This window comes from Rhopalosiphum padi, chromosome 3 (genome assembly GCF_020882245.1).
Source record: "Rhopalosiphum padi isolate XX-2018 chromosome 3, ASM2088224v1, whole genome shotgun sequence".
NCBI lineage: Eukaryota > Metazoa > Arthropoda > Insecta > Hemiptera > Aphididae > Rhopalosiphum > Rhopalosiphum padi.
Window position 1 is genome coordinate 43,763,519 of NC_083599.1, and position 27,836 is coordinate 43,791,354.

General features: G+C 25.1%; 1 protein-coding gene across 3 annotated transcripts in view; it reads left to right on the plus strand.

Moving 5' to 3' along the window:
• Nucleotides 1-9,853: 9,853 nt before the first annotated feature.
• LOC132924185 (whirlin-like) overlaps nucleotides 9,854-27,836 on the plus strand; it is a 36,455-nt gene continuing 18,472 nt past the window's right edge. The window contains exons 1-11 of one of the 3 annotated variants that reach the window (XM_060988330.1): nucleotides 9,854-10,180; nucleotides 10,274-10,588; nucleotides 15,158-15,553; nucleotides 19,701-20,030; nucleotides 23,985-24,115; nucleotides 24,193-24,441; nucleotides 24,508-24,633; nucleotides 24,699-24,877; nucleotides 26,295-26,481; nucleotides 26,706-26,813; nucleotides 26,895-27,016. In XM_060988330.1, the coding sequence (XP_060844313.1) occupies nucleotides 15,208-15,553; nucleotides 19,701-20,030; nucleotides 23,985-24,115; nucleotides 24,193-24,441; nucleotides 24,508-24,633; nucleotides 24,699-24,877; nucleotides 26,295-26,481; nucleotides 26,706-26,813; nucleotides 26,895-27,016 (1,778 nt within the window). In that variant the 5' untranslated portion in view covers nucleotides 9,854-10,180; nucleotides 10,274-10,588; nucleotides 15,158-15,207. Of the gene's footprint in view, nucleotides 10,589-15,157; nucleotides 15,554-19,700; nucleotides 20,031-23,984; nucleotides 24,116-24,192; nucleotides 24,442-24,507; nucleotides 24,634-24,698; nucleotides 24,878-26,294; nucleotides 26,482-26,705; nucleotides 26,814-26,894; nucleotides 27,017-27,836 lie in introns of all 3 variants that reach the window. The other 2 variants (XM_060988331.1, XM_060988332.1) reach the window with 2 other exon arrangements.

The following is a 27,836-nucleotide window of genomic DNA, read 5'->3' on the forward strand; positions in this document are numbered from 1 at the left end:
TAATGTTTATTCTACATAATGGTTTTATAATGTTGTTTTTATTTTTGCAGCTATGGAGAGGAGTGTTTCAAATGAAAAAGTGTCAAGCAGATCTATAGCCTAAAACCACTAGGTACTGGCATTTTATAAAAACAAATCCAGATTTTTTCGTCAGTCATCATACTTATTACTTACTAATAAGGAATAGTATTATATTTTACAAAACACAGCTCACACAGAGTTATCGACTTAACCAAAAAGATTGATAAAATGCTAAAAAAAATATACCAAGATCACTGGTTTTATATGATATAGATCTACATTCTACAAAAATACGATATTAACACGATAAATACAAAGTATATGCGTATTTTATATTTTTATACACGAGTAAAAGGCAAAAGTATTTAAGGTGATATCTTAGAGCAAAATAAACTATTTTTATATATTACAGTCAGTGGTATACCTACATAGATATTAGATAGTACCGACTAGTACATATACCAATATAGAAGTGTCGGTCAAGAAAAATAACAATTGTGACCCAGTACACACAATTGTAATTATAATATTATCATCACAGCAGCGTATACAGAGTTAATATTAACTTTACTATTCATTACTACTATTTCAACTGACTCCGAGATCATAAAATATTATACATTTACAGGGTAGTCTACGAAAACGTACGTATCATCGAAAGTTTGTCCCAAAATTACATCTGTTGAATAACGTTATGAGCTAAAGTAAAGTGTAGATATTACCTGAGTGAGTCCCAATGGATTTAGTATTATGGGTGCATTACGTTTGTATTGGTTGTTGTGAGGAAAACTGAATTAAAATGTTATGTTGCCTGTTGCCTAATCATTATAGGCGCAACTAGAGCTCTATTTCTGGGTAGGCTAAATTGATATCAGTAACCCGTGGGGCTTTACCCCTACACCACTAGTATTGATAACATATAAAACTAAGTGGGCTAAACCCACCCAAGCCCCCCCCGCCTAGTTGCGCCTATGATAATCATATTATTTGGGAATAATGTCGAGATACTTCAAATTTAATTAATTAATATAAAAAAAAAACCAATAAAGTAGTGACTTATATTTAGTATGTTGTATATAGTAGGAGTCGAATGTACCTTATAAATCAGTATTAAGTAGGTCATTGTAATGAATGTGTTAGATTCTGATAAATAGTCAAATTTGAATTAAATGATAAAACTTTGTTAACGAAAATCGGTTTTAAGTGGAGACAGTCTATATTTTATATTATATTTACATGTATACTCGTATTAGTAATTTATTTTTCTGTATTTTATTTTAGCTTTCAGTTCAAGACTATTATACTATCTCAACAATTCAAATAAAATTAAACCAAGACATTTATCGGCAATTAAACTTTGTTTTCCGTAAGTAATTATAATAGATTGAACTTATTTTTGACAACAATTAATTGTATACATTGGACATTTTATTATAAGTATGTAATATTATTATGTATATTTATCATTTTATCGTAAATAATTATATACGTGGTATTATAACAAGTATTACGTCCCTACGAATATTGTTTAGGTGCAACTATAAATATCTAAAACCATTATTTTTAATTTAAATATCCAATTTTGCTGAAATATGAACTTAAAATGTCTAAAACAAAATTATGTAATTGTATTTTTAAGATCTTTAGGGTCCTATTAGAATAAGTAATGAGAAATCTTGTACTAAATTTTCAAGCCTAGTCGTAAAAATTTAAAACGCTATAAATATTTATATTTTACATTACATTTTAAAGCTTTTTTTTATCAGATCTAAATATTATTAACGTTTTTATTAAAAATAAAAGAGAAAAAATTCGAAAAATTCAAATTCCTATAAATTATAGCTTAAAATGAGTTTAAATATTTGAAAATTTTATTATGTATATAAAATTATAAGTTATGTAACAATGGAATAGATAATTAACATTTTTAAGATAAATGCTCTTTGAATTATATTAAAAAAAACTAAAATTATGTGATGATAAATCGTGATTTTACGCGTAAATATCTAAATTTGTTATAATTTAATTTTCAGACGTTCATAAATATGTTGGTGTAATTACTAATTATACTCAACTTTTTTTTTATTATTCTAGTACCAAAATTTATATGAAACTGTTTATTAATTTTTCAAACCTTAGGAATTAATACTCAAATTGTTCTTTTTATGAATTTTAAATGACCATATTAGGTATATTATAAATTTATAACACTAAAAGAGCTTAAATATTTTGAAAATTATATCAAGTTTAGAAAATGCTAATATAAATGTTTAATAAAAAGTTCAAGTTGAAAAAACACACATTATTGTAAAATAATAATACATTCATCGCTCAGTCAGAATTTAACACGCACACATTGTACTTAGCACATTACCTTATGGGTTAGGTATATATAATATCACTAATAATATTATGCACTATATGCATGATATATGCATTAAATAAAAAATGCCTCAAATAATAATAAAAACAGTACAATTAGAATAGTTCAGGTTAACCTAATCTATAGGTATTATATTATTTTATTACTCTGTGACCAGTCAAAAAAAATATACCATATTATGAATGCCTATACGTCATAGAAATATAAAATTACGTAGCACCCGTAACTACTCAGTATACTTGTATTGTACGTTATAATACTTAGATACATAATATAGATTCGATTACATCGACGCCATCGTTGTGTTATATATATTTAAAAGAGCAGCCCAGTAACATGGAAGTTAAATAATTATTAAAGTAATATAGTAATAAAGTACGAAGCGCCATCTTATTCGCGTTGCAGCCAGCTACTCTCCGGTACTATATATATTATATTATACAGAAAACGTAAACACAATAACAATATTATCATGTAAATGTGAACATTGTTTCCTATTTCCATCTCACAATATACACTGCTACGTATAAGGATTAAACGCGTACGCAGGTAGTGTATAATATATTATGCAAGTTAATATGTTATATTATGTAGGTATATAGAGGTACCTACGCTTACTAGCAGCATATGAATATGTATAAAAACAAATGATCGACGTCAGAGATAAGTCAATTTATAATTTTGTTTGGAAAACGTCTTTTCCATTTTAAACGTGCATTTAATATTTTAATCCGAAATAGACTTTTTGACGTGGGTAGAATACCGTATGTGTCTATATAATATAATATATTAACATTATTAGTATACTATATGTGTAATGTTTCGGTATATATAAATACAATGACGTGAACAAATATTTTTTTTTTTTGTTAGAGCGCGTATTTATATGCGATGCAGAAAACATGTTTGCACACATACCAATATTTTTTATAGATTGACTCGTTTGAGTAAAAAATTGTTATATATTATTATATAAAATATGAACAATATGGGATTCTTTAATATTTAGTATAAAAATAAGTATAGACTATTAGTAATTTATAAAAATATATGGTAAGTTTATTAAAATTAATTATAAGAGGTTTATATCGGGCTTTGGATTTGCGTATTTTTGTTTAATCGTTATTTTAATCTCACAAACGTTGGACAAACTGATTTAAAAATATGACTTATTTATAACCAACATCTAAATACTAATATACTATATTAATCATTTTTTACCGAAATAACCTGAAAAAAATACTAATAAATAACTTACAAGACATTATTATTGATGAGATAATATAATTTAAGTCTTGTATAATATTCTAATTAGGAATGATACCTACGTATATACTATATTTTATATTTATTATTTCCTATCGTATATGACGTATATATAACTGTTTAAGCGAATGTGCGCAGTGGTAACATATATATTAAACCTCACACATATCCTTTTTCAGTTTCGCAGCTATTATTTAAATAGTAATACAAAAATTTCTTTTAATTAGGATTTATTACCTGAAAATATATTTTTCCTCTAAAGATAGACTCACGTAAGAAAAATTATTTTTTTCATTTTAAAGTCTTTATAATTAATATTTATAAATTATAATAAACATACTTATATAAATAGGCAAATACGCAATTAAAATAAAGTTATAAAAAAACGAATATTTCACGTTAAATTTTTAATTTAATTAACATTATATTGTTGGCGTAGAAGCGTGTTATTACATATGAGTATATGACATATCCATTGTTGATCAAAATCTGAGGAATAGTCGCTGACTGCTAAACGAAGACCCGACCGGCTCTAAACGGTCATTACAAAAAATAACTCGGTAGCCGGTATCAAATTTTATAATTTTCATGGAAGAAAATGACATTTCACACAAACAGGTTTATCCGAAAAATGTACGTAACTAACTATATACATTAAAAAATCAATAACAAGTTCTAACAAAGGGGATCGACTGTTCGACCGCTCCTGATATATTTAGCTATAGCAGAATATAGTACAGTATTCATTAAAAAAAAATCGGCACGTTTCTTTCGATTCTTTTTTCTTCATGTTTTTTTTTGAATCGTGGCAGTTTTGAAAAGCGCGTAGGTAAAATACACACTGTAGAAGAGGCCAAGGCCAAATATTTATTCCAGAGAGCATATTATATGCTTAAGGGCCTATAACTTATAAGCAGAACAAAATCGTTTCTCAATACATGATATTATAATAGCATAGGTATATATTATATTACATGTAAGAAAAATAGCCCTACAATCAGTGCACGTGTGAAAGGTAAGTTTTTCTTTCTAAATAAGCTACTAAAATATATTATTATATAGTAGTAAAACATTTGTACACGCACCTATATATCAATTATGTATAGATTATATATATATATATATATTATAGACTACCGTTTTAAAGAAAAATTATCCAGAATCTATCTCTAAAAATTCTATTTTTTGAAAAGATAACTATTTTAATTTTTTCATTGTTCTTCACCAAAAAATTATTTTTTTTCTTTCTCGTTTAAAGGATCAGATGACATTAATGTGGAAGTAATAAAGTTATACAAAAAGATTGCATGTTTGATCTTTGTGTCTTTTTTAGAGTTTTGAACCCTTAAGTCTATTTTTTACTTACTCATTATCAATATTTCAAAAATATAATTCAATTTGCATTTATATTCTTTGTATTTTTTATTAATTTCAATTAATATTTTTACCTTTTTTTTAGCGTATAAAGAGAAACTGTATATTTCTGTAATAATATGATCCTATAATATCAAATGAGACAACAATGTTAATTTTTATTTTATTTACCATTGTTGTAAACTAAATTAATGATTGACATATAAATTAATATTATTACATGAAAATTATACTTATATTATACTTATACATACTTAATATTAGGCTTTTAAATTGCTAGAATATAATACTGACACCTGACAGTTTTAACTCCTCTTAAGCTTGAACAATTATGAATGTAACTTATAATAATTATAATACCAAGTTATGTCACTGTCCACAGAAAATTGTTTCAATAAATTTTAAACATTTGTCTTGAAATGGTGTATATGTTAAATTGATCTAATGGCTGGTACTTAATTCTCAAAAAACAAATGTTTAGTTGGTTAATATGTTTTCTTAAACTTAAGTTAAAATGTGATCCAAAATTTGATTGCAGAAATTTTGTTGCACACCATTAAACAATAACATCTCAGGCGCGTACCCAGAGGGGTTACAGGTGTAGTAACACCTCCCCCCCTTCAGCCATGGTATACTCATAGATTTACATTTCTTTTATTAATAATAATAATATTTAAATTTTTTCTCATAAACCATTATCTATTCACTTATAATACGTTTGTACAATAAATTATACCTAAAGTTATTAATTGTATGTGTATAATTTTGTTAATTAATTTTGAATTATACCCGGGGGTGTTAAAAAGGAGAACTTTGAAATTCCTGGCTAGTAGCTACGCGCCTGATACAGATAGTCTTCCAAATTCAGTATGACAAAAATGGGGGGGGGGATTATATTAGTTTTACGCGATCTTCGCCATTTTTTTCACTCACAATTTGAAAGATCGTGTATATAACATTATATTATATACATTTGAGGACGGTGACGCGAAAATAGTTAATGACGATGAATGATGATGACCAATGGAAAATACTGGCAATTTTTTTGATGCCATATGTAATATGTATACCCAAAGGTAATATCACATGATTCTTTCATAACCAAACGTAACTGGTAACTAAATGTTTGATAATATTATGAAAATTCAAAATAATAAGAACATACGACATGACACGAAGTGCAAAATAAGATTAATGTGCTAGCTTTATCTGCTCGTCATCAGTATACTGTGTTTACTTCGATTTCCAGAGTACAAAAGACTGTTGGTAATAGAACCTAATTGTAATAGACGTGTCTGGAAAATCGAAACATTAATTATTGGCAAAATCTAGCGAAGTTTCATAAATCTGTATGATTAGATTACCGTGATAAACATGGCAATAAATAGCGACATCGCCTACTACGTATATTACTGTTTACCAAGGTGTTCGTGGTAAACGGGTAATTACGATATTTTCCGTGAGTTTGTCTTACGAAAGCAGTGGTCGTTTTCTCTGAGTCCGATACTCAATCGAACCGTTTTTAGATTTTTTTTCGTTTTCACGTCTAAGTGTACATAATATATATAGTGCAATGTGAGGGAATTCTGTCTACTAATTTAGGTTTATTATCAACTGTTTTCATGTAACGATTTTTGAGAGCTTATTATTTAACACTTATTTAGTCTAATATATAATAAAGGCATACGTATTATAAATCATAGAATTATAGTGTGATGCTGTGTTAGAATGAGCCTTGATTGTATTTGGTTCGATGCGATGTTTTCCGAGGAATATAAACGGCGAGGTGAGATTTACTACGTAACTTACTCATATTATTCAAAGATTTATGGTTTCTTAAAGAAATATACAAACTTTTAATTTAATAATTTCTATAAACCTACATATTTACGAATGTTATTTATAAATAAGAACTTATTGTATTTACATATTATATTATTTGTATATTGTTAAGTTAAAAAACTCTGAGGAAAACTAGTATAATAACTGTATAAAGCATATGATATTTTTTCTGTATATACTTTAACATCATATGTACGTAAATATCGAATGCCTATTTTAATGCATTAATGCGTATTTATTTAAACTATATATATATTAGTTACATTTTACAATTGTGTACCTATACGTAACCTATATGTGATAATATTTTTATAATAATGCAATATATAGCTTTGGCTTTTGATTACCGTAACTATATTATAGTTATATTATATACATACAATAGTGGTAATATTTTATATTGTATCGATGAAATTTACTCTGAGTTGTAGTTATAATAATATCAAACGGACTTTGACCTAAAAACGGATAGATTAACCCCTTCCTATAAAGCTCCCGCTCGGGAAATGTCAACGCAGCGAGAGTGTTTTTTCACTACATAATGCATGTTTACACAGAAAGTAATGTTTGTTTTCCACATCCAATAATACGATTTAGGAGAGGTACTACTCTATATACCGACCCTGCGCCTGTCGTACCGACACACCATTGGAAATAAACCACGCCGAACCGTCGACGACGACCATGCGCGACGGCGCGACGCCGTTTCGGCGGCGTGTTTCCTATAATGTTCAAACGAAGGTTTATATCGCGTGTATAATAAATAATAATATTATTTCGGTTGTTATACCGCCGTCACTCATTTCTAAATGTTTCCAATATTAATTTCCGATTACGATTGGTTACCATTATATATATACATTATTTTAATGCCCTATATATAGTTTATGTATATGTTATGTATTATACAGGGCGTTTATTTGTAAAATTCTCTAAGCGAGCGCATGATAATACAGTTCTGTACTGACTTTGCTTATCAAAGAATAGAATATTGGCCTAGGCACAAATCATTTTATAAATAGTAATTATCTACGGTTGAATAAATGATCAGAATTTAAAACACTTAAAAAATATTGTTAATAATCATTATTTTATATTTCAAATGAAAAAATTCCTCTGGTTTTTTTTTTTAAATATGATGATAATAAATTAAAATTTAAATATGTTTCGTTGATTTTTTAGTATATTCTAAATAGTATTTATTATAAACAATATTTTGTGAAGAATCCAAAACTGTTTTCTAAATTATTATTGAAATTGAAGCAACATAACGTCCCGTTGTTGGGATAAAATGATCATTTTTCGAACTAAAAACTGAAAGTCATGAGGACCCTTGTCTCTTTAACATTCGCACGATCATGCAGTAAATATACAATATATTACATGATATATATATATATATATATAACAAAAAAGGAGGAATAATATAAGTAGGAGTTCACTCTTTAAGTGAAAAGAGAAAAAAAGGAATTACTTAATAAAACAATATTGAATGATTTGAACGTAAGCCCCGTATTGTAAATAGACAAGTACACATCGACATAATTCGTACAATATTATGCGCATATCCTTCATTATATCATTAATGCACATATAAAAATAACAAAATATATCTTTGCAATTTTTATTGATGTTTGTTTTAGGTATGTTTTTTAAAGTTAATATACTGCACAAATAGGTATTATTTAAAATTGTATTTGTATTTTGTAATTTGTATTTTACAATTCAATATGCTGTAAAAAGTATTTTTAATATTTAAAACACGTTTAATAAATCAAACAGGTATTCATATAATTTTATTTTTATTTATTTGTAATGATAAAGAGTTTTATAACCGAATTATTAGCTAATATCTATAAAATGTAAGATATTGATAGTATATATAGACTATTAATATTTAAATATATTGTAAATTACATTATAAAAGGATAGTATATGTATACTCGTAGTTTTAACTTAAATTTTAATTTTTTGTTCGAAAAATGTTGATTTTTGTTTATTTAGTTAGTTTAGTACCTATACTAGTTACTAGCGGAAATTTCTTTTATGTCATTAATTTTTAAAGTGTCCAAATAGTCAAATTTTCATGTTCCATAGTTTAAAAATAATTATTACTTATTTATTCTTAGTCAAATCATAATTTTAAAAACTATATAGTACAACGGGTTTTCTTATCAATTGATTAATTAGTTTCAACTTATATTTTAAACATGCCATATTTTTTTTTATTGAAAGTTATGTATAATGCTGTACCAGTGTACCAGAATGCAAATTAATGAGATTTTGTTAATTATAATAACAATTAATTGCACGGTACAGATAATAAAATAAAAAAAATATAGAAGTTCACAAGTTCCAGAGTCAAAATGTTTTGATTTAATTTTATTAAATATCAGAAATAAACATAAACATTAAAAAAATAACACATTTTTAGAAAATATTTTATAAAACATTTAAATGTTTATATTTTTTCTAGGCCACTAAGAGTGTATTAAAAATCCCTCAAATAGCTGCTTTGTGTAATAATAAAATTATTTACTATTTTATTAAAAGTTTTATGATATGTTATTTTTTCTTTCTTTGTGAAGGACTACTACACCAATTAATTTTTAAGAGGCTGCTATAATTAAGTTTATTATGTATATTAAAATATATTATACTTTATATTTTAAATGCAAAAATTATAGTACGTGTATTTTGCCCATGTGCGATTATACAATTTATAATTGTATACATAATAATTAATATAGTGTGTGTGTGTTCGCATGCGCGCATTTATTTTATAAGCATATAAATATACAACTCAGACTTTCTAGTACCGACCAACTATCTCCACAGGACCTCTGGGGACGACTAAAACGCCTTCGTATATATATAATATTATATCACGGCGGTGGCGGCGACGGCGTTATAGTTGACCGAATCAATACTAGGTGTCGCTCCGGAGTCATTCGACTTTTAATCAATGAAAGCGAACGGGGCGACCCACAAAAAATAAAAAAAAAAACAAAACAAAACAAAACCGAATCAAGGCAAAAACACGGAATGTTCTTTCGGGAAAAAGTACGTTCATATAACGCATATTCATTCGTACACTCGCGTTCATAATATTATACTGTAATACTAACATTGTCGTTGTCGTCGTCGCGAAAGACGAATAATTTATACGTGATTATTACGGTTATTTATAAATGTATAATTTATCCAAATCGACGTGCGTATATTTGTTTACTTTTCGTCGTTCTCACACGCGTTTCTCAAACAAACAATTTCGCATGTAGCCGCGCCTACAAGGTAAGTAAACTCGATCAGTATGATAATACTTACTGTTGTAAAATAATAATAATACGAATCTGACGTCATATCGAGCGCCGCTTTTGTATGCAGTTCAAAATCGCGTTGTCACGTCGACGTCATCCATTTTAACATCGTAATATATATTATATTGTGTTTGGACGATCGAACGACGCACGCGAAATCACCCCGTGTGCTTTTATCGTGATTTTCACCGGCAACCGTACCGCGTGCGAAAACCTTTAATAGCGGCGGCGGCGGCGGCGGCGGCGACGACGACGACGACGACGACGACGCGACAGGACGAGATCAGAACTCGGCGGCGTCACTCTTTCACCGACTACACCCTGACAGACTGGTACCGTGTATCATGTCCTCTGTCTGCAACTACGTGAATAATTCTGTTTGGTGAGTACAATGACAAATTTTTAGATCATTTTTATGGAATAGGCATTTAAAAAACTAAAAAAATATGTACCTAATTTGTTCGATATACTTGGATTTGTATGTCTTACATTTTTAAATCGTATACAATATTAATATAATATTCTTTTCGTTTAAAATCGATTTATATAATATATATGCAGCTGTATTAAAAAATAAAATGGACTTCATTAGTATTAATATTAATGGTCATGAACTCATATGCCATGACTACAATAGATTAAAATTTAAAATCGAAATAAATTTTTAATTATATTACTACTTAAATTAGTATTAATCTTTAGATAGCCCTATAAAATATGCACTAAAAACTTTTTCTAGTTCATTCGCATAAAGCTATGCACCATATAACACTATTTATTGTTTATCAAAAAGTAAATCTAATAAGTATTAAGTAATAATAATAATAAAAAAAATGAAAATGTAATAAGTTTGAAACCTTATAATTACGATATTAAACTATTATATTTTTTATTGTAATTGATAATAATTTATAATCATATCAGATATCAGTGATCTTTATCCAACATTATTATAGTATGATGATGTATGGATAGAGGCATGTATACCATACATGATAATTTTGCGTGGTACCCACGGGCCACGAGCGTACCATGCAAAATGATCGCGGATTAAAATTCATGGTTTTTAACAATCACGTAATTCCAATTTATTTGAATCGTACCTAAAAATCGTTACTTGTAGTCTAGCACTCAAGTAAGTATTATGTATAAAAGATAGGATAGGTAATAAAATATAATTTGGATATTCTATTATAATGTAGTATAATTATTTTATGTATTATTATTATGTTTTATCGTCATAATTATATTGATATTAGTAATAATAGTAATGATAATTTTATAATAGTCATATACGCTTGACGTAGTGTATTACATACACAATTATATTACCAGTTAACTTATAGACTATTGATATAAATATATTTTCCAATAAGTATTTTTTTTTAAATTGAGTTAGAAAACAAAGTTAACAGATAAATCCCTATAGAATTCAGCATGAATATAAAAAGTAAATAAACCCAAATATTTTTTTAGTATTTTGTTTTTCAAAAATATAAATCAAAAATATATTTTTAATAAAATCTATTCAAAAATTTAAAAAATATTAAAAATATCAAACATTTGTTAATACTTATATATATATACATTGTAATATTATAATTTTATGATTGGTTAGACTTCTAATCTATTTAACTATATAAATTTAAGACTTATTATAAAAAAAATTAACTTAATAACATCGTCATAAAATTAATTATTTATTTTCATTTATCATTATTCATTATCCAGTAGGTAGAAAACAATAGACCATAGAATATAGATAAGCATACATTTATCAGAATTTAGATACAATTATTAAAAGTTTCATATAAATAAGACTGAAAAATAAAATCAACATTTTGTGTCTGTAAAATAAATAATAAATATTAATATTCAATTATATACTCTGTGAAAAGTTAACGTAGGAGCTGTAACCTTTATAATAATTTCAAGTTTTTCAAAATTAAGTATTATACCGATATCAATCAGTAATAATGAATACAATAAATCCAAAACTATTATTAATATATATTTTAAGAATCCTGAAAATATCGGTTTTAGTATGACCGTGATTTTAGGTGTTATCTAGTAGCCATGCTATTGACCTTTAGATAATTTACTGAGAGAACAATTGAGTGTTTTCGCCTAATCGATTTTTACCCCAAATTACGCCAATGGCCGTGATTATATACTCATATACTCCTAAAATTTCATTTTCCTAAAATATCTCTAATTTATATTTATTTTCTGATGAAAAATTCACTAGAGAATAAAGTGACAAAGGTAACATATTTATTAATATTTTTAATATTGGGTTCATTTTCTGGTGCTTTTATTTTCTTAGACGTCTTTTTTTTGTTCATTTCATTTTATGATCACATCACGGCGTCTTACATAGACTATTTAGCTACACCTCTGTTGCGCATGCATTTTCGAAGTATCTTATTATAAGATACAATATATTATTATATTATTTCATAACGCAAAAACACTTGACATTCTGCAAAGATGAACACTGTTCTTTGATCATATATTTACCATTGAAATAATTTAGACATTTTTCCAACTAAGCCAAATATATCCACTAGTTTCCAGTTGTACACTCAATTCAAAATACGTCGAAGCTAATTTTTGGTATTTATTCTTTCATTAACTTGATTATAATTATTGCCGTTTATTTATTTTTTAACAAATATATTATAAAATCATAAATTAATAATATCTATTATATAGTTAACATATCCCTATATATATTGAAAAAAATAATTAAATATTTCTTAAATACATCATACAGAATGGTTTTAGATAAGACATTTTTACTTATAAATTACGTATTGCATTAGTAGTCATTATATAAATTTATTTATACCAATTTATAATATTATACTTTATATAACATAATTTATTATATAATACAGCAAATATTATTTATTACTATGTATACATTACATAATATTTTGATAAAATTAAAAATATATATAATGTTAAGTAGGCTTAAGTTTCATGTATACCAATTACTAAAATCATAAATTGTTAATTCCTATTTAACTTTTAAATGATTTTTTTATATCTTATTATTATTTTCTTTTATTTTATGAATTTTTTTTTATTTCAACTATTTATTTACACATACCTATCATGTAATATATAAAATCAACGTATTACAAATAGTACGATTCGCATTCTAACATAAGTAAAACATCTATTATATTAATAATTAAGAAAAAAAGATCCTACAGGGAATTTTTTTTTTGTTGCTACTAATTAAAAATGTTTAAGCTACTACACCGATTAACATTTTATGATTAAATACACTGATAAAAGGTTATTAAAAAATAAAAAAGTGTAGATTATAGATAATAAATCAATTATTTGTAAAAATAAACAGATATATTTCTTCTTAAATAATTAATTGCCACCATCATGAATTATAATTATTTGTTTTACTAATTAATTATTTATTAATTATTATTAGTTATATTTGTATAATATTTTTATATTTAATTTACATTTTTATTTTAATTAAATTTTTATATAAAATCATGAGTGTGGAATGCTATAGAGTACTTGAACATTTTTAATGAGTTTATTAATATAAGCAATCTAGCAAATTGATTATATTAAAAAACCAATTAAAATTGAAGCATAAACATATATTTAAACTTTTAAAGCACAAGGTGCGTGAATATAGTATTTCAAGGTAAAGTGAAACTCCGGTGGCTGTATTTTGAATTTAAATTATTTATTTAACTGAATATTATTTACGAGAAACATAGAAGAACTTAAGTTGAATGAATAAGAAACAAACTTTCTAATTAGTTAAACATTTTCATAGTAATACTTTTAAAATAATATATTTTTCAAGTTGGTTTATTTTAATTTAATTTTTAAGTTATGTATTTATAAATACACGTCATATTTTGTAAAATATTTGTAACAAATAATTTTAGTAAAATTTATTTATGGAATTTTTAAGCAAAACACATTTTTGTACAGGAGTTTTGAATATATTGTAAAATATATTCCCGAATTTTTCTAATTATTTTGCCAATTGTATTTTAAATTTAAATTTAATAGTAGGTACATGGTAGAGTAGTTTACCCAAAATTATCTTTATTATGATCCATGATATGTTTTGGTGATAATTTTATTATATAATATACTATTTAATGCTTCAAAATGAAGTTATGTAAAATAAACGTACCATTTTATAGTGAATACTGCTATATTACTGTCACATTTTTATGCTCTTTTGGTTTTCAATTATCAATAGAAAAACCATTACAACTATGTATTTTTAATTGTTTAATTTAATACGTATTAAGTTAATATATAGTTTTTTTTTTTATACGATTTATTACATGGTTTAATGACAAGTGTGAAGACGTTAATTGATGACCGCTTGTTCATACATCACCTTTTCGTAATTAATCAAATGTTTAGTAATTCTGTGAGTATTAATATTGTTTAAGAACAAATTATTAGACTGCACTAATTTTTGTAAAATCTTTACTAAGATACATAAAACTGTCATCAGTCATCACAACATTGGAACATTTAATAATAATTTACCTACTATATTTATTTAAGAAATAGGAAAATATACGATTAGGTTATGATGACCAAACAAATTACATTTATATGACTACATTTTGATATTATTACTTATTATTAACATTTTCAAGTCAAAATAGGCTATATAGCCCCTTATATCTTTTAAATTATTATTTAAATAATTTATGATATAAAAGGAAGATTCTAATTTGATAACAGAAATTTTTATCTCTGCAAAATACTCCTTAAACAGTAAAAAAATCTCAAGAATGTAAAAATATGGTCTTAAAGTATATTTCAAAATTCCAAATATCAGATTTTGAATAACTGTATTATATTGAAGAAAAATGCAGTGATGCTTGGTTGTATATTATTTTGTATTTTTCATGGTTACAATTTTTTAATTTATTTTTAGGTATTTTGGCGAACCAAATCATATTTACAAGTGTTTTGTGTAATGGAAAAATGATGCTTGGAGGATGGGGTCGAAGTCCTGGGAGCAGTGGATCCGTCCCGCCGTCAGGACAACGTACCGGTCACCGATTATTGCCATTGCCGTTCAACAGAACAGGAGGCGGCAGTGGAAGCGGCGGAAGCGGTGGCAGAGCAGCTGAAGCTGAAGATGTCATGGGACATTATGGTCGAAATAAAGGCGGTGTAAACAAAATACGAACTGGCCTGTATTATTCTCCACCAGGAACATCTTATACCATACTCGAAAAGCCCCCAGCCGCCTCACCACCGCCTCCACCGCCTAGAGCAACATATCTAAGGGAGTCATCAGCTGGCGTATCTGGACCAAATCACCCAGGTAATTATGATCATTAGTTGTTATATACATTTTGAATTCTAAAATTAAATCAAGAAAACTATAATGAACTTTAAACTATGTATTTTTGTTCGATAAATACATTTAGTTGAAGTTAATTTCTAATATTTTTGGATTTAAATTGAATATAAAAAATCTTGATTATTTTCGAAATGCATATAACAAAACACATTTACGTTTTAAATAAAATAATACGTGAACTTTGCATGTTTAAAAAGACTTGAAGGGAGATATAGCTTACATGATTAATTACAATAGATTAGATTTTTGTTTTAAATTGCATGACAAATATTTTTAAAATTATTTTTATATTTTTAGTTATACGTATGGTGTTGTAAAAATGTTATAATTTTTAACGATTTATTATTTAATGTTCACATCATGAATCTGGTATGTATAGTTGCACGAATACGAAAATATAAATTATGATTTTTAAGTCATTGTTTGTGAGTTAATATAATGGTTCATTAGATTTTTTATTCGCTTCTAATACATATTATTAAAGATAATATCAGTAATATAAAAAATAGTGAAGCAGTTATCACAAAACAAATGTACCCAAAGTTCACTAGTTATAATTATGATATTAAATTATTATACATTAAATTAATATAAATTAAAATTTCTTTACACAATATTGATAGTAGATTTAAAAAATAACCAAGTTTTAACATTAACTTAAATACATATCTGAGTTGATTCCAGAACAAAATATCTTTGGAAAATATTTCTAAAATTATAATTAACCTATAACCTATATTTAAATCATTTTTTTTCTTAATAACAAATTCTGTACAAATATTTATTTAAAACAACGTACACTTAGTTCAATATTCACATGATACAATTTTAAATTTTATTATTTTATTTTTTATTTGAGAACAAAATTATATAAGTTTTCCTACATAACTATTTACTTCATAAAGTTTCGTTAATTTTGGATTTAAAAAAAGTATATGTCATTTTGTCATAAATCATAATGACATAATAATCTTTTAAAAAGACGTATATAAAGACGTATTTATAGCTATACAAAATTCTTAGGAGCGAGACGATGAGTATGCAACTAAACGTACTAAACACGTTTTTATTATTTTACTTACCTAGAGTTCGTCAATATTTTAATATCTATTAGTTTATCAACATTTAAGCACATTCAGATATTAGATAATATACGTTAATAATATTCCAAAGGAATACAAACAATAAAATTTGTCCTATTGTTGATAATACGAACATTCAACATATAATATTCGATACTGACATCTATAAATTTTTAGTTTTAAAGATTCTATAGAGTATTAATAATATAAATATAGTACAATTAAAACGTATCAATAGTATTAACCAAAATTTTAATTGTGAATGATATTTTATATAATTTATGATATGATTAGTTAACTATGCGATCAGGAGTACGGTATTTTGGTTATATGATCCTATCTTATGATAAATAGTACCACGTCCTTATCCAATATGAAGCAATATTAATATAATGCTTATATTGTTAAGAATGATATAAATGAAAGACTATTGACCAACTAATGAAATAAATATAGTAATAATGGTCGAGATATATTTCTTATATATACCTAAATAATTTATCACCTATGTCCTATATAATCTGTTCAAAATATAATATTTTTACAAAAAGTGTGAGGGGAATTTTTAATGGGTATATTCTTGGATATCCACTGATAGGTATACATATTTTTCAAAGTAACATACAATTTGTATTTAGATCAATTTTATCAAAATATCTGTTTTACTTATATTTAGTTATATTATTTAATATAAATTGTACAGTCCTGATTCACAGTTTAAGGTAGTGTTAGAAAATCCTCACAAAAAAATAGTATTGCATTTTCAGTGTTAAGACCTAATAACATACACAGCAAACTAAAAAATCAAGATATCCAATCGAAGTGAACCCAAGATATTATAGATATTATATTATAGTATACATTAATATTTATAGTTCATTGAAATATTAAATATAATGCTATTTTAAATGGCTAATAAATATTATATGTTTTTATTTAGATTAGTATTTTGTATAATTTATTTAACAATTAGCTAAACAAGAAATTAAAAATTATTTTTCTATGGACCATAATATAGAATACAGCTTTTTGCTTTTATAATAAATAGAAGCATGAAGTATGTCTGTTCGGTTTGTGCACTAATAATAGTAAAAAAAATTCCTCTAAATAAAATAACAAGTAATAATAATAAATAATCAATAATTTTAGATTTAGACAATGGTTATATACTTTTATAGAGCTAATAACAATTATTTCTTAATTTAATGTATTGATGAACGCAGATAAATAAATATTATTTATTAATAGTATATGTACAGTAATCGCCGCTTATTGAACTTATTGTTGGGTGAGAGTATATGAGTCCATTTATTCAATTAGTCAACATAGTGAAAAGTCTAAGAATAAAAATACATATAAATATATATATTGCAATAGAAAAATTAAACTTATATTCATTACTTTTTTATTATAATGTATTTAAAATATAATATGTTGTTATTTATAAAGAAAAAAAGTTGGTTAAGTGGATATCGTTCTGCTGTATAGTAGAGATGGAGATGAGTAGGTCACTATAATGGAAGTGTTAAATTTGAATGCAATGACAGGTATCATTGTTAACGAAAAACGATTTTGAACGGAGATGATTTGTAAGTCTAGGATAATTAGTGGGATATATTATATTATTACCTATATTATTAAATTGTAATATATCGTTGTTTAATTGTTTTACTCGATTCCGTAAAAAAATAAATTTCATACGCTCATAAAATTTTTTCTATATTGACGCTGGAGTTTTTTTTTACAGTTATTTGAAGAAAAAGTTATGGAGAATCTTGTGTTGGGTTTTTTAACCTTAGATAAAAATCACAAAAATTTTATGAATATTCAACTTCAAAATTCTTGCAAATTTTCGCGATTTTGACATATTTTGTAAACATTTGAACTTTTAATGCTTATAAACAAAAATTGTGACTAATTATTTTTGATTTTTTTTTACTACAACAACAAAAACTTATAATAAATCTTGTATTAATTTTTAAAGATTTTTTGGAAAGCCAAATTTTTTTATCGACATTTTAAGAAAAAAATTTAGAAAAATCGAAAATTTCAATGACTTATAAATAGTTTAAAAAAATTTTAAATATTTTGAAAATTTAATCGTAATTATATAACGCTAATATAAACATTTGGTGAAAATTTCAAGTATTTATAATGATTCGTTTTTGAGTTACAGCAAAATCAAAAAATCGACTAGCTATGTCAAAAAGTAGTTGTTATGCGTATAAATTCCCGTTTTTTTGTTACTTTTTCAGGATATTTCCTGACGCTTTTGAAAACTTCTGGAAATGTTTTATTTTTGACCCCCCAAAGTACCAACTAGATTTAATTTCCTTTTCAAAGAGGGGCTGAAGTAAAAAATCAAAGCACTAATACTACTCCAAAACGTGATGACAGACACAAAAAAAAAAAAAATAAATAAATAAAAAAAAAAAACACACATCATTGTAAAATCAATACATTCATCATTCCGTTCAAAATCTAAAACATGAAAATTAATAATGATAAAAATAGATTTTTAATTTTTTAATTATTGTTTGGTATTTGGATTAGAAAATCATGTAAAAATATTTTCAAGAACTTAAATACTTTTTGATGTGATATTAATATTCAAAATAAATGTGAAAAATGGACTTAAATTATAGAAATGTTTGCACATTAACCCTATGGCCTATATATTAATCAGTATAGTGAGTTGAAAAGACATATTGTTTTCAACTTGTATACGTGCAAATCAGGACCAGCCAGTTTGTGTCCAATGGGTGAATGAGTTTATCAATCATAATTTTCACAAGAACAAACTACTGTGTAATATATTAAAAATTGTTCAACCCTGTTGAAAACAAGGTCTAAATTAATTTGGTGTTTGAAAAATAAACACTATAAAGTTAATAATAATAAATATATATATAATATAGGTATAATATGCTTTTTTCATATAAATAGGTATTGTGATTTTTAGTGTTGTTACCTACCTAGTTGTTCTGTCCTACAAATGTATGTCACGCGTTTGTTTTGTCACACAGGCACTGGTAGCAATAGTAATCGTTCTAATAATGTCAGTTCACGTGGAAGTTCTGGAAAAAAGAGGCCTATTTCTCCGGAACAAGTTCTTAAAATGTTTGCAGCACCCAATTACAGTGCATCTTCTTCGTATCACGTGTCTAGTGCTAAACCACAATCACCTCCACCTCATGGTTCAAACACATCGCAACCGCACAACAACACATCATCCACAATACATAATGATAATCTTACAGTACGTACGATATCAATGTCAAGGCCAAATGCAACTTCAGGAAGTCCATCCAATCAAGGATTTGGTATTTGTGTTAAAGGTGGTGCAGACGAATCAAGTAAGTAAAATTATTTTTAACTCATTGATTTTTCTTTTAAAAATTAATCCAGAATATCTATTTTCTGTGATAGCTACTGAAAAGTCGGAATAAATTTAAATCTTAAACTATTTCAAGTATTAATTTTTTTATTTTAGCCAAAAAGATGTCCACCGGGGTTTGTTATATAATTTTTTTATTTTCACTTTCAATTCTCGCTTTTAACAAAAGCGATTTGTATTATGTATATACTTCCAAATTTTATTTTGGGTTATTATGTCAATGAAAAATAAATTTCATAATGATTTTGACGGTTATAATATGTTTAGATTCCGAGCTGAGTTATGAATTCTATTTATTGGGTAAACAATGATATTATGTGTGATTTTTCTATGTCTAAAATCTAATTTAAATGCTTTAATTTTTAGCTCTGAAGATAGTTTCTGGTAGAAAAATAGATTTATAGTTGTTAAGTTAAAAAAGGGATTAAAAGTAAAAACTAGGGAACTCGCTCTGCTGTATAGTAGGTGTTGAGAGTACCACCATCCTCATCTCATCATGAGCGGATAACTGAAATGGATTTGTAAATTCCTAGTTAAATTTGAAATATATTACAATAAAAATCGTTGTACTTACGTATACCTATACGATAAAATCCAATTTTAAGCTGAGACAATCTGTCAGCTTATATGTCTCAAAAATAATTAATAATTTTAACAAATTTTATAAAATTTTTAAATTTAAATGCTTACAAAAAAAATTTGTAACTTTATATTTTTGATACTTTTTAATTGCTGTAGATACGATTCATTTGCAAGGAACCTTATATATAATGAATAATTTTTAGCGTTACATACTTCTATATAGCTCAAAATTAATCTAAATATTTTGAAAATGTTATTATGTAACCGAAAATAATAACAGATCATTATCCATACTATGTAATAACAAAAAGTTTCAAATCCTTAAATTTAATATTTTTTGAATTACAGCATAGAACTAAAATTGTTATTTTTTATTTTATATATTATTACATTTTGCCAAAATAAGAACTTAAAATGCCGATAAAAAAGTTGAGTATATATTTTATTTTAGATATTTTTAAAATAGTATAAGAACAACTAATAAAAAATGTTATATTAAAATATTGTCAAGGCTTAAAGCTTAAATATTAAAACAAAAAATTATACATTTTTATCTATAAAATAAATTTCGAAATTTTCATATTGAAAAAGATGTCAAAATTTTAATTTCAAATACTTATAAAAAATAAATTATGATTATTATCTATTTTCAATAATTTTAATTGTTATAAGTAATACTAATAATGAGAAACCATGAATTAGAATTCTACGTTTGAATATTCAATTACCTACTCATTAAATATTTATAGGACCTAAAAATTTAAATTAAATTTTTTTTTTTTTTAATATCAATATTTAAAAACTTACGAGTAATCTTGTATTAATAGTTCAAGTTTTAATTGTTAAAATTGAAAAGGAAAAAGTAAGTAACCTTATGTTGAACAGTAGGTTTCGAATAGTACCTCGTCATTGAGAATGAGATATAGATTTTATTGTACAAATGTATGTGTTATACATTTTAATTCAATGATAAATCATTTCATATAAAAAATGATTCCGAACGATTGTGGCCTATCAGCCTATATTACTAAGTAAATCTTATGATATATTTATATTGCTATTAAAGTAGATAGTTTATTTTACTAATAGAAATACACTGGGTTAAATTAATTTTTGCTCAACACTGTATTGGAAAATGTTAATTAGTATAAAAAATATAATACTATATGTTAAAAGTTTCAATCTACAAATAGTGTATTTAAATTACAACGAAGTAAATAAAACTGATTTGTTTAAATATTTATAAATTTGTTAAAACTTGAACTTCAAATGTCTATAGAATAAAACTGTGATAAAATATTTTTAAATTTTTTGTATGAACACTTATCAAAAACTGTGTCAAATTTGATATCCAAATTTTGTATATTTTTAACTATAAAGATATTTGGATTTTGAAAATTTATGATTTTGATGAATTTGGTCAAAATTTTAACTTAAAATGCTTATAAAAAAATTGTTCTTTATATAATTTCTTTAATAATTTAAAGTTAATATAATAACTTATGGACCAATTTGTATCCATTTTATAAGCTTTTTTACCTAGCGAAAATATTTTATTTCTGTAATTTGTCTACAAGCATAACTTTGTATACAAAAATGTTAGTTTTAATAACTTAAAATTCGTTAGAAATTAGTCATAGTTATAACGTATAAAATATAATATGTTAATTATTTAAATATTATTTATTACATAAAATGTCTATGTAACTAAATATAATTTTTTAGACTATTTTTTCAATTTGAAGAAAGCAAATATCTAAGTTCAGTTAACAATTGAATCATTATCTTATTATTAAGACCTTTTATGTTTTTAAGTGGTTCTTTTATTAATTTGTATTGTTTCGAGAATGTTTTTGTTGAATATTATAAAATATTAAAATATGCCATTTTCGAAACATATTACCTATGTGTTAGATTTTTTCATTCATCCATTATACATATATCTAGTTGTCATCACAATTTATTATTCTCAATTTCCAGATAACAATATCCACTACGTATTTTGTCCATACTCTACATATCTCCACATTATTTTTATGTAAATATTTATGCGCGCTCATTCTATAAAATGTATGACTGCATCATGCAGCCTGCATGTAGTAATACCACGAAAAAGTATTACCATAGCAAATGCAAATTTCTAATGATTAACATCAGATACTATTTAACTGATAGGTACTACTACTTTACTTCAATCAATATTATATCAATAAATTCATTGAGACTCAAAGGGTGTTTTTTTTTAGTTTTTTTAGTTGTCCACCTCTATAGAGGTACCTAAACATAGGTGTATTCGTATGCTGTTATAGGGTGACCACACATGAATAATGATTAAGCTCACGAAAATCGAATATTTTTTTATTTATATAAATGGTTGCATTGATAACAGATTAAATTACTATTATAATTATTAAAAACCTAGCATATTCTTCAATTTTTTTTAAACAAAATATAATCCATTTTACCTGAAAGCGTTTAGAATTTTAGATGTTAAGTACTACCTGCCTTATAATTATATGTTATAACAGTTTTTAAAATTGTCTTTTAAATTCTTCATTTTCATTGTGTATCTTGACTCCAAGATAAAAACAAACTGTTAAATATTACTAATGTTATTCGTTAGTTTATTTTTTTTTTTACTTATTATCTTTATTGTACCTATAAGTATAAAGTAATAAGTATGATGCATTTTCATTGATTATTCGATTAATCAATTATGGCTTTTCATAAGATACAAATGCTATATTTTTATATAGGTAGTTCTGATTTATATATAAGGTATTTATATATGTATATATTAAATCTATATACCTATTATATTAAAATATTTTGTAAATAATATTAAAGCAAAATTTCTATACATTTCATTCTTCATACTTGACAAATATATAGAATCAATAATTAGCTACATAGACACATATACATGTGCAAAATACTTAAAAATATTTTATTGATTGTACATTATTTTCTCATTCATGACGTAATTCAATATTTATATATATAACAATATCGTATATTGATAAACTATAAAATACTATATACAGTAAAGTTATAATTATATCAGAAGACTTAACTGAAAACCTTGGCCAACAGATCATGATTTTTTTTAAATTTTAATAACAGAAAATTACATTTTTTTAAATGTATTAAAAGTATTCAGCTGCATTTGATATTTTACCATAATATGCTATACAATTATTACAACTGTAATTAATTTAGTTAAGAATAATTGAGAACTGTTATTAAATGTATTTTATTATGATGGTTGGTCGAATTCCATAAAAGTATACCGTATTTTCACGATATAATATAATTATACTTATTTAAATAGATGTTGGGGTGTATATATCACGGGTAGAAGAAGGAAGTATAGCCGAGAGTGTTGGTCTTAAGCCCGGAGATTCAATTTTAGAAGTAAATGGCAGGCCATTTTCAACTATATCACACGAAGAAGCATTAAAAGTATTAAGACTCAAATTATTGATAAGAAATATTTTCCTTAATATTTTCCTTAATTTTTTTTTTTTTTTTTTACTCAGATCTTTAAATCATATCGTCAAATTACAATGACTGTAAAATGTCCATCGCCACCTCAATCAATGCCCACCATGCACAAAAAGGACGACGACGAGAACACTAACCAAGACGATACGTGGGGATTGACCAGGACGTATTCATGGATTAATCGGAAGGGTCAACCAGTCTCACCTCCTTTAGAATATGCCAAACCCATTTCTCCATACTCAAAATGGTCCTATACTCGTTCATCCAAAGATAAAATAAGAAAAGTAAGCGTAATTATATAAAGTTTAAAATTAATTTACATATATTTTTTATAATAAAAATGGTTTAAGGTTGAATTGGTAATTGAACCAGGACAGAGTCTTGGTTTGATGATAAGGGGTGGAACTGAGTATAATTTAGGTATTTTTATAACTGGTATCGATAAAGAGTCTGTTGCAGATAGATCTGGACTTATGGTAATGAATCAACTTATTATTAAAATAATTTTGTTCTAATTCATATTTGAAATAATTATTTTTAGATTGGCGATCAAATTTTGGAAGTAAATGGTCAATCTTTTTTGAATTTGTCGCATGATGAAGCAGTAAACCAATTAAAATTTCAAAAGCAAATGACACTTACCGTAAGAGACGTAGGTAAAGTTCCTCATTCTTGTACAACATATAATCCAGATACAAATTGGAACCATTCCTTAGACAAGTAAGACCATTATTATAATATTAATTACATTTTAATTGTAATAATCATATAATTTATAATCTCTTATGTAATTTGTGTAGTTTAATTTTTTTTTTTTATGTATTTTAGGAAAAACTTTTATTATACTTCTTCATAAAAAAGCTTCAATTAATAGTGAATAGATGGCTATTAATAAGTTTAATTAGACATATTGAATTAGTTAAAAACAATTTGTAATACTCGTTAGCTTACACATTTTAAATATAGATACTTCTAACTTTAATATTAGTTTGTAATGAGTTCATAGTACTTCTTAAATATTGTATAGAAATTATAATATTCATGTTGATATTATATTATATTTTTAATGATGCATACAGATATATAATTTGAATTACATAACCGAACATACTATTATTAAAAAGTAATCCTGCCGTTGAATAAATTAACTTTGTTTATTTCAAAGATATTTAATAAAACTAAATCGTTACTGAAATGTCTATAGACATTATACCGATCATATCTAAATATAAATATGGACATACACAAATAATCATATTTTAAAAATAAATAAATTAGGTACTTATATAATTTCATAATTTATTATTTGTGGTCATTTCTGATATCAGTAGGTATTACATTTTTTGGTGTTAGGTTAAAAATATAAAATGTCAATAATAATAAAAATTATAGCTACGTGAGACCTTAAAATATAGTTTATTTAACAAAATAATCGAAAATTTAAGTAGGTGAACTAAATAGTTACCAATGCTAATTATATAATATGCGCGATTGTACCTATGCATAGAAAAACAAGGTTCATGTCACTGAAAGAATGTTAATCTTAACATATTGGTCGTATTAGTATTATAGATTTTATATAGAATTATTAAGACATGCGGCATATACTCGTATTAATTACAGTATACGTAATATTATAATGTGTGAAATGTTGACTATACCGTTCCAACTTATTATATAAATACAATGTACATATGTATTTATAATTTATAAATAAGTAGTAAGTGATTAGGTAGATTTTTTGTTATATTCAAGTAATGTCGTAGGTACTTACATATTTAATATTTAATCAATAAATAAATTATAAAAATATATTATTTTAATTGTATGTAAATTAGGATTAGAAATACTAAATAATTCTCACCAAACACGTTTAAAAAAAACACAATTCAGTATTTAATGTTGATAAAACTTTTAATTATAATATAAAATTTAGGTAAAAATATGTTCCAGCACATTACAAAAAATAATTATTTTAAAAATTCACGGTCATTATTAGGTACATTATTAGTTCGAAAAATGTATATGGTTTTTTAATTCCAATTCTAAAAAATATCATATGTTATATACTCGTATTAATAACAAAAAAAAAAAAAATTCAAACGTATTTTTCCTAACTTGGCAATATTAATTTTAGTGCAGACGGTGCTTTGAAGTTAGGGACATCTGCTGCATCTCAAATGGTAGAGGAAAAAGCTCGAATTTTGCTGACGAAAAATGAATTTAATACTTTGCGGTATTATTTGGACGAGTATTCGTGTTCTCGAATGTCTATTGACGCATTTATAACTATACTTTTCGAATTGCTCAATACAACTGATAAGGTGAACAAAAATCAATGATTGCCATTATTATAAAAAGCATTCTATAATCGAAAAACATTAAAATAGATTAAAGCAAAATGAAACAATTTAAACACATACAAATATGACATTCATTATTTTGAATTGTAATCATATTTGTATTGTTATTTGAGTTTAAATTGGTCTCTACTACACGAGCTAATGCAAGTGGTCATTATTGCATTAATAACGGTCTGCTTTTCTAGTTTACGCTGTTGACGGAATTGCGCGAACTAATAGGTCCCTCAGATCGAGACCGTTTTGATCAATTGGTATATAGAAGAGGACGGGAATCCAGAAAAACACACTCCCGAGTAAGAATGTCATTACAAATTATAATAAGCTTAACTTAAAGGGAAAATGCCTATTCTATTGCATATACTTATATATTTCAGAAACTTGATGGTTTTAATTCAAATATACCTGGAGGTCAAAGTAAAGGATTTGATTTTCCTAATGAAAATTCTGGGATGGATATTGGGACTACCGAGTATTCAAATTCAAATTATAGGACTAGGTAATAATTATTACGTGAAAGATTCTTATACTCTGTATTAAGTTAATATAATATTACATTCTTAAAGATAATTATTAAAAATTATAATTTATTTACTCATATTATCTACAAATTATTACTAAACGAGGCAAATTATTTTGTGGCTAATACTATAATAATTGAAAATAAACCAAGTTTTTATATGAATAACATGATTGTATTTAAAATGTCTAAAACTTGAGATGGAGAAGTATTATAAACGAAATTTCGATAAGATTAAAAATACTAAATATTACAACACAATATATTCTTCTGATAGGAAATAATATAATGTAGGTACATGCTTACATAATACATAACAATCAAAATTTATTAAAACTTTTTTTTATGTTTTGATTTTGATTTAGATTATTTTTAAAGATCATATAGTATTATTTCACTTTTGTATTTCATATTGTATTTGTATAATTACCTCATTCATGGTCATCCAACAATATAGTAGTATTTTTAAATTGAAAATATTTTTAGATTACATATTTTTACTTACATTTATCTAAAACATTCATGGCATTTACTTTTTATATTTTTAAATACAAAGGGTTTCAGTTTTTTTTTTAAAAATTGAACTCGTGTTAGATATACTATACCTATTATATGACTATTTGAATACCTAATAAGTAATAACTATTAAAATACAATTTTAGAAAAATTATTTAAATAGGTACTATATAGGTTTAATAACTTTATAACTAAACAAAACTTGTAGAACCTTTTGTCATGCTTATGTTATGCGAAATACATTTTTAATCATCATTATATGTACATTATATTTACAAATAAA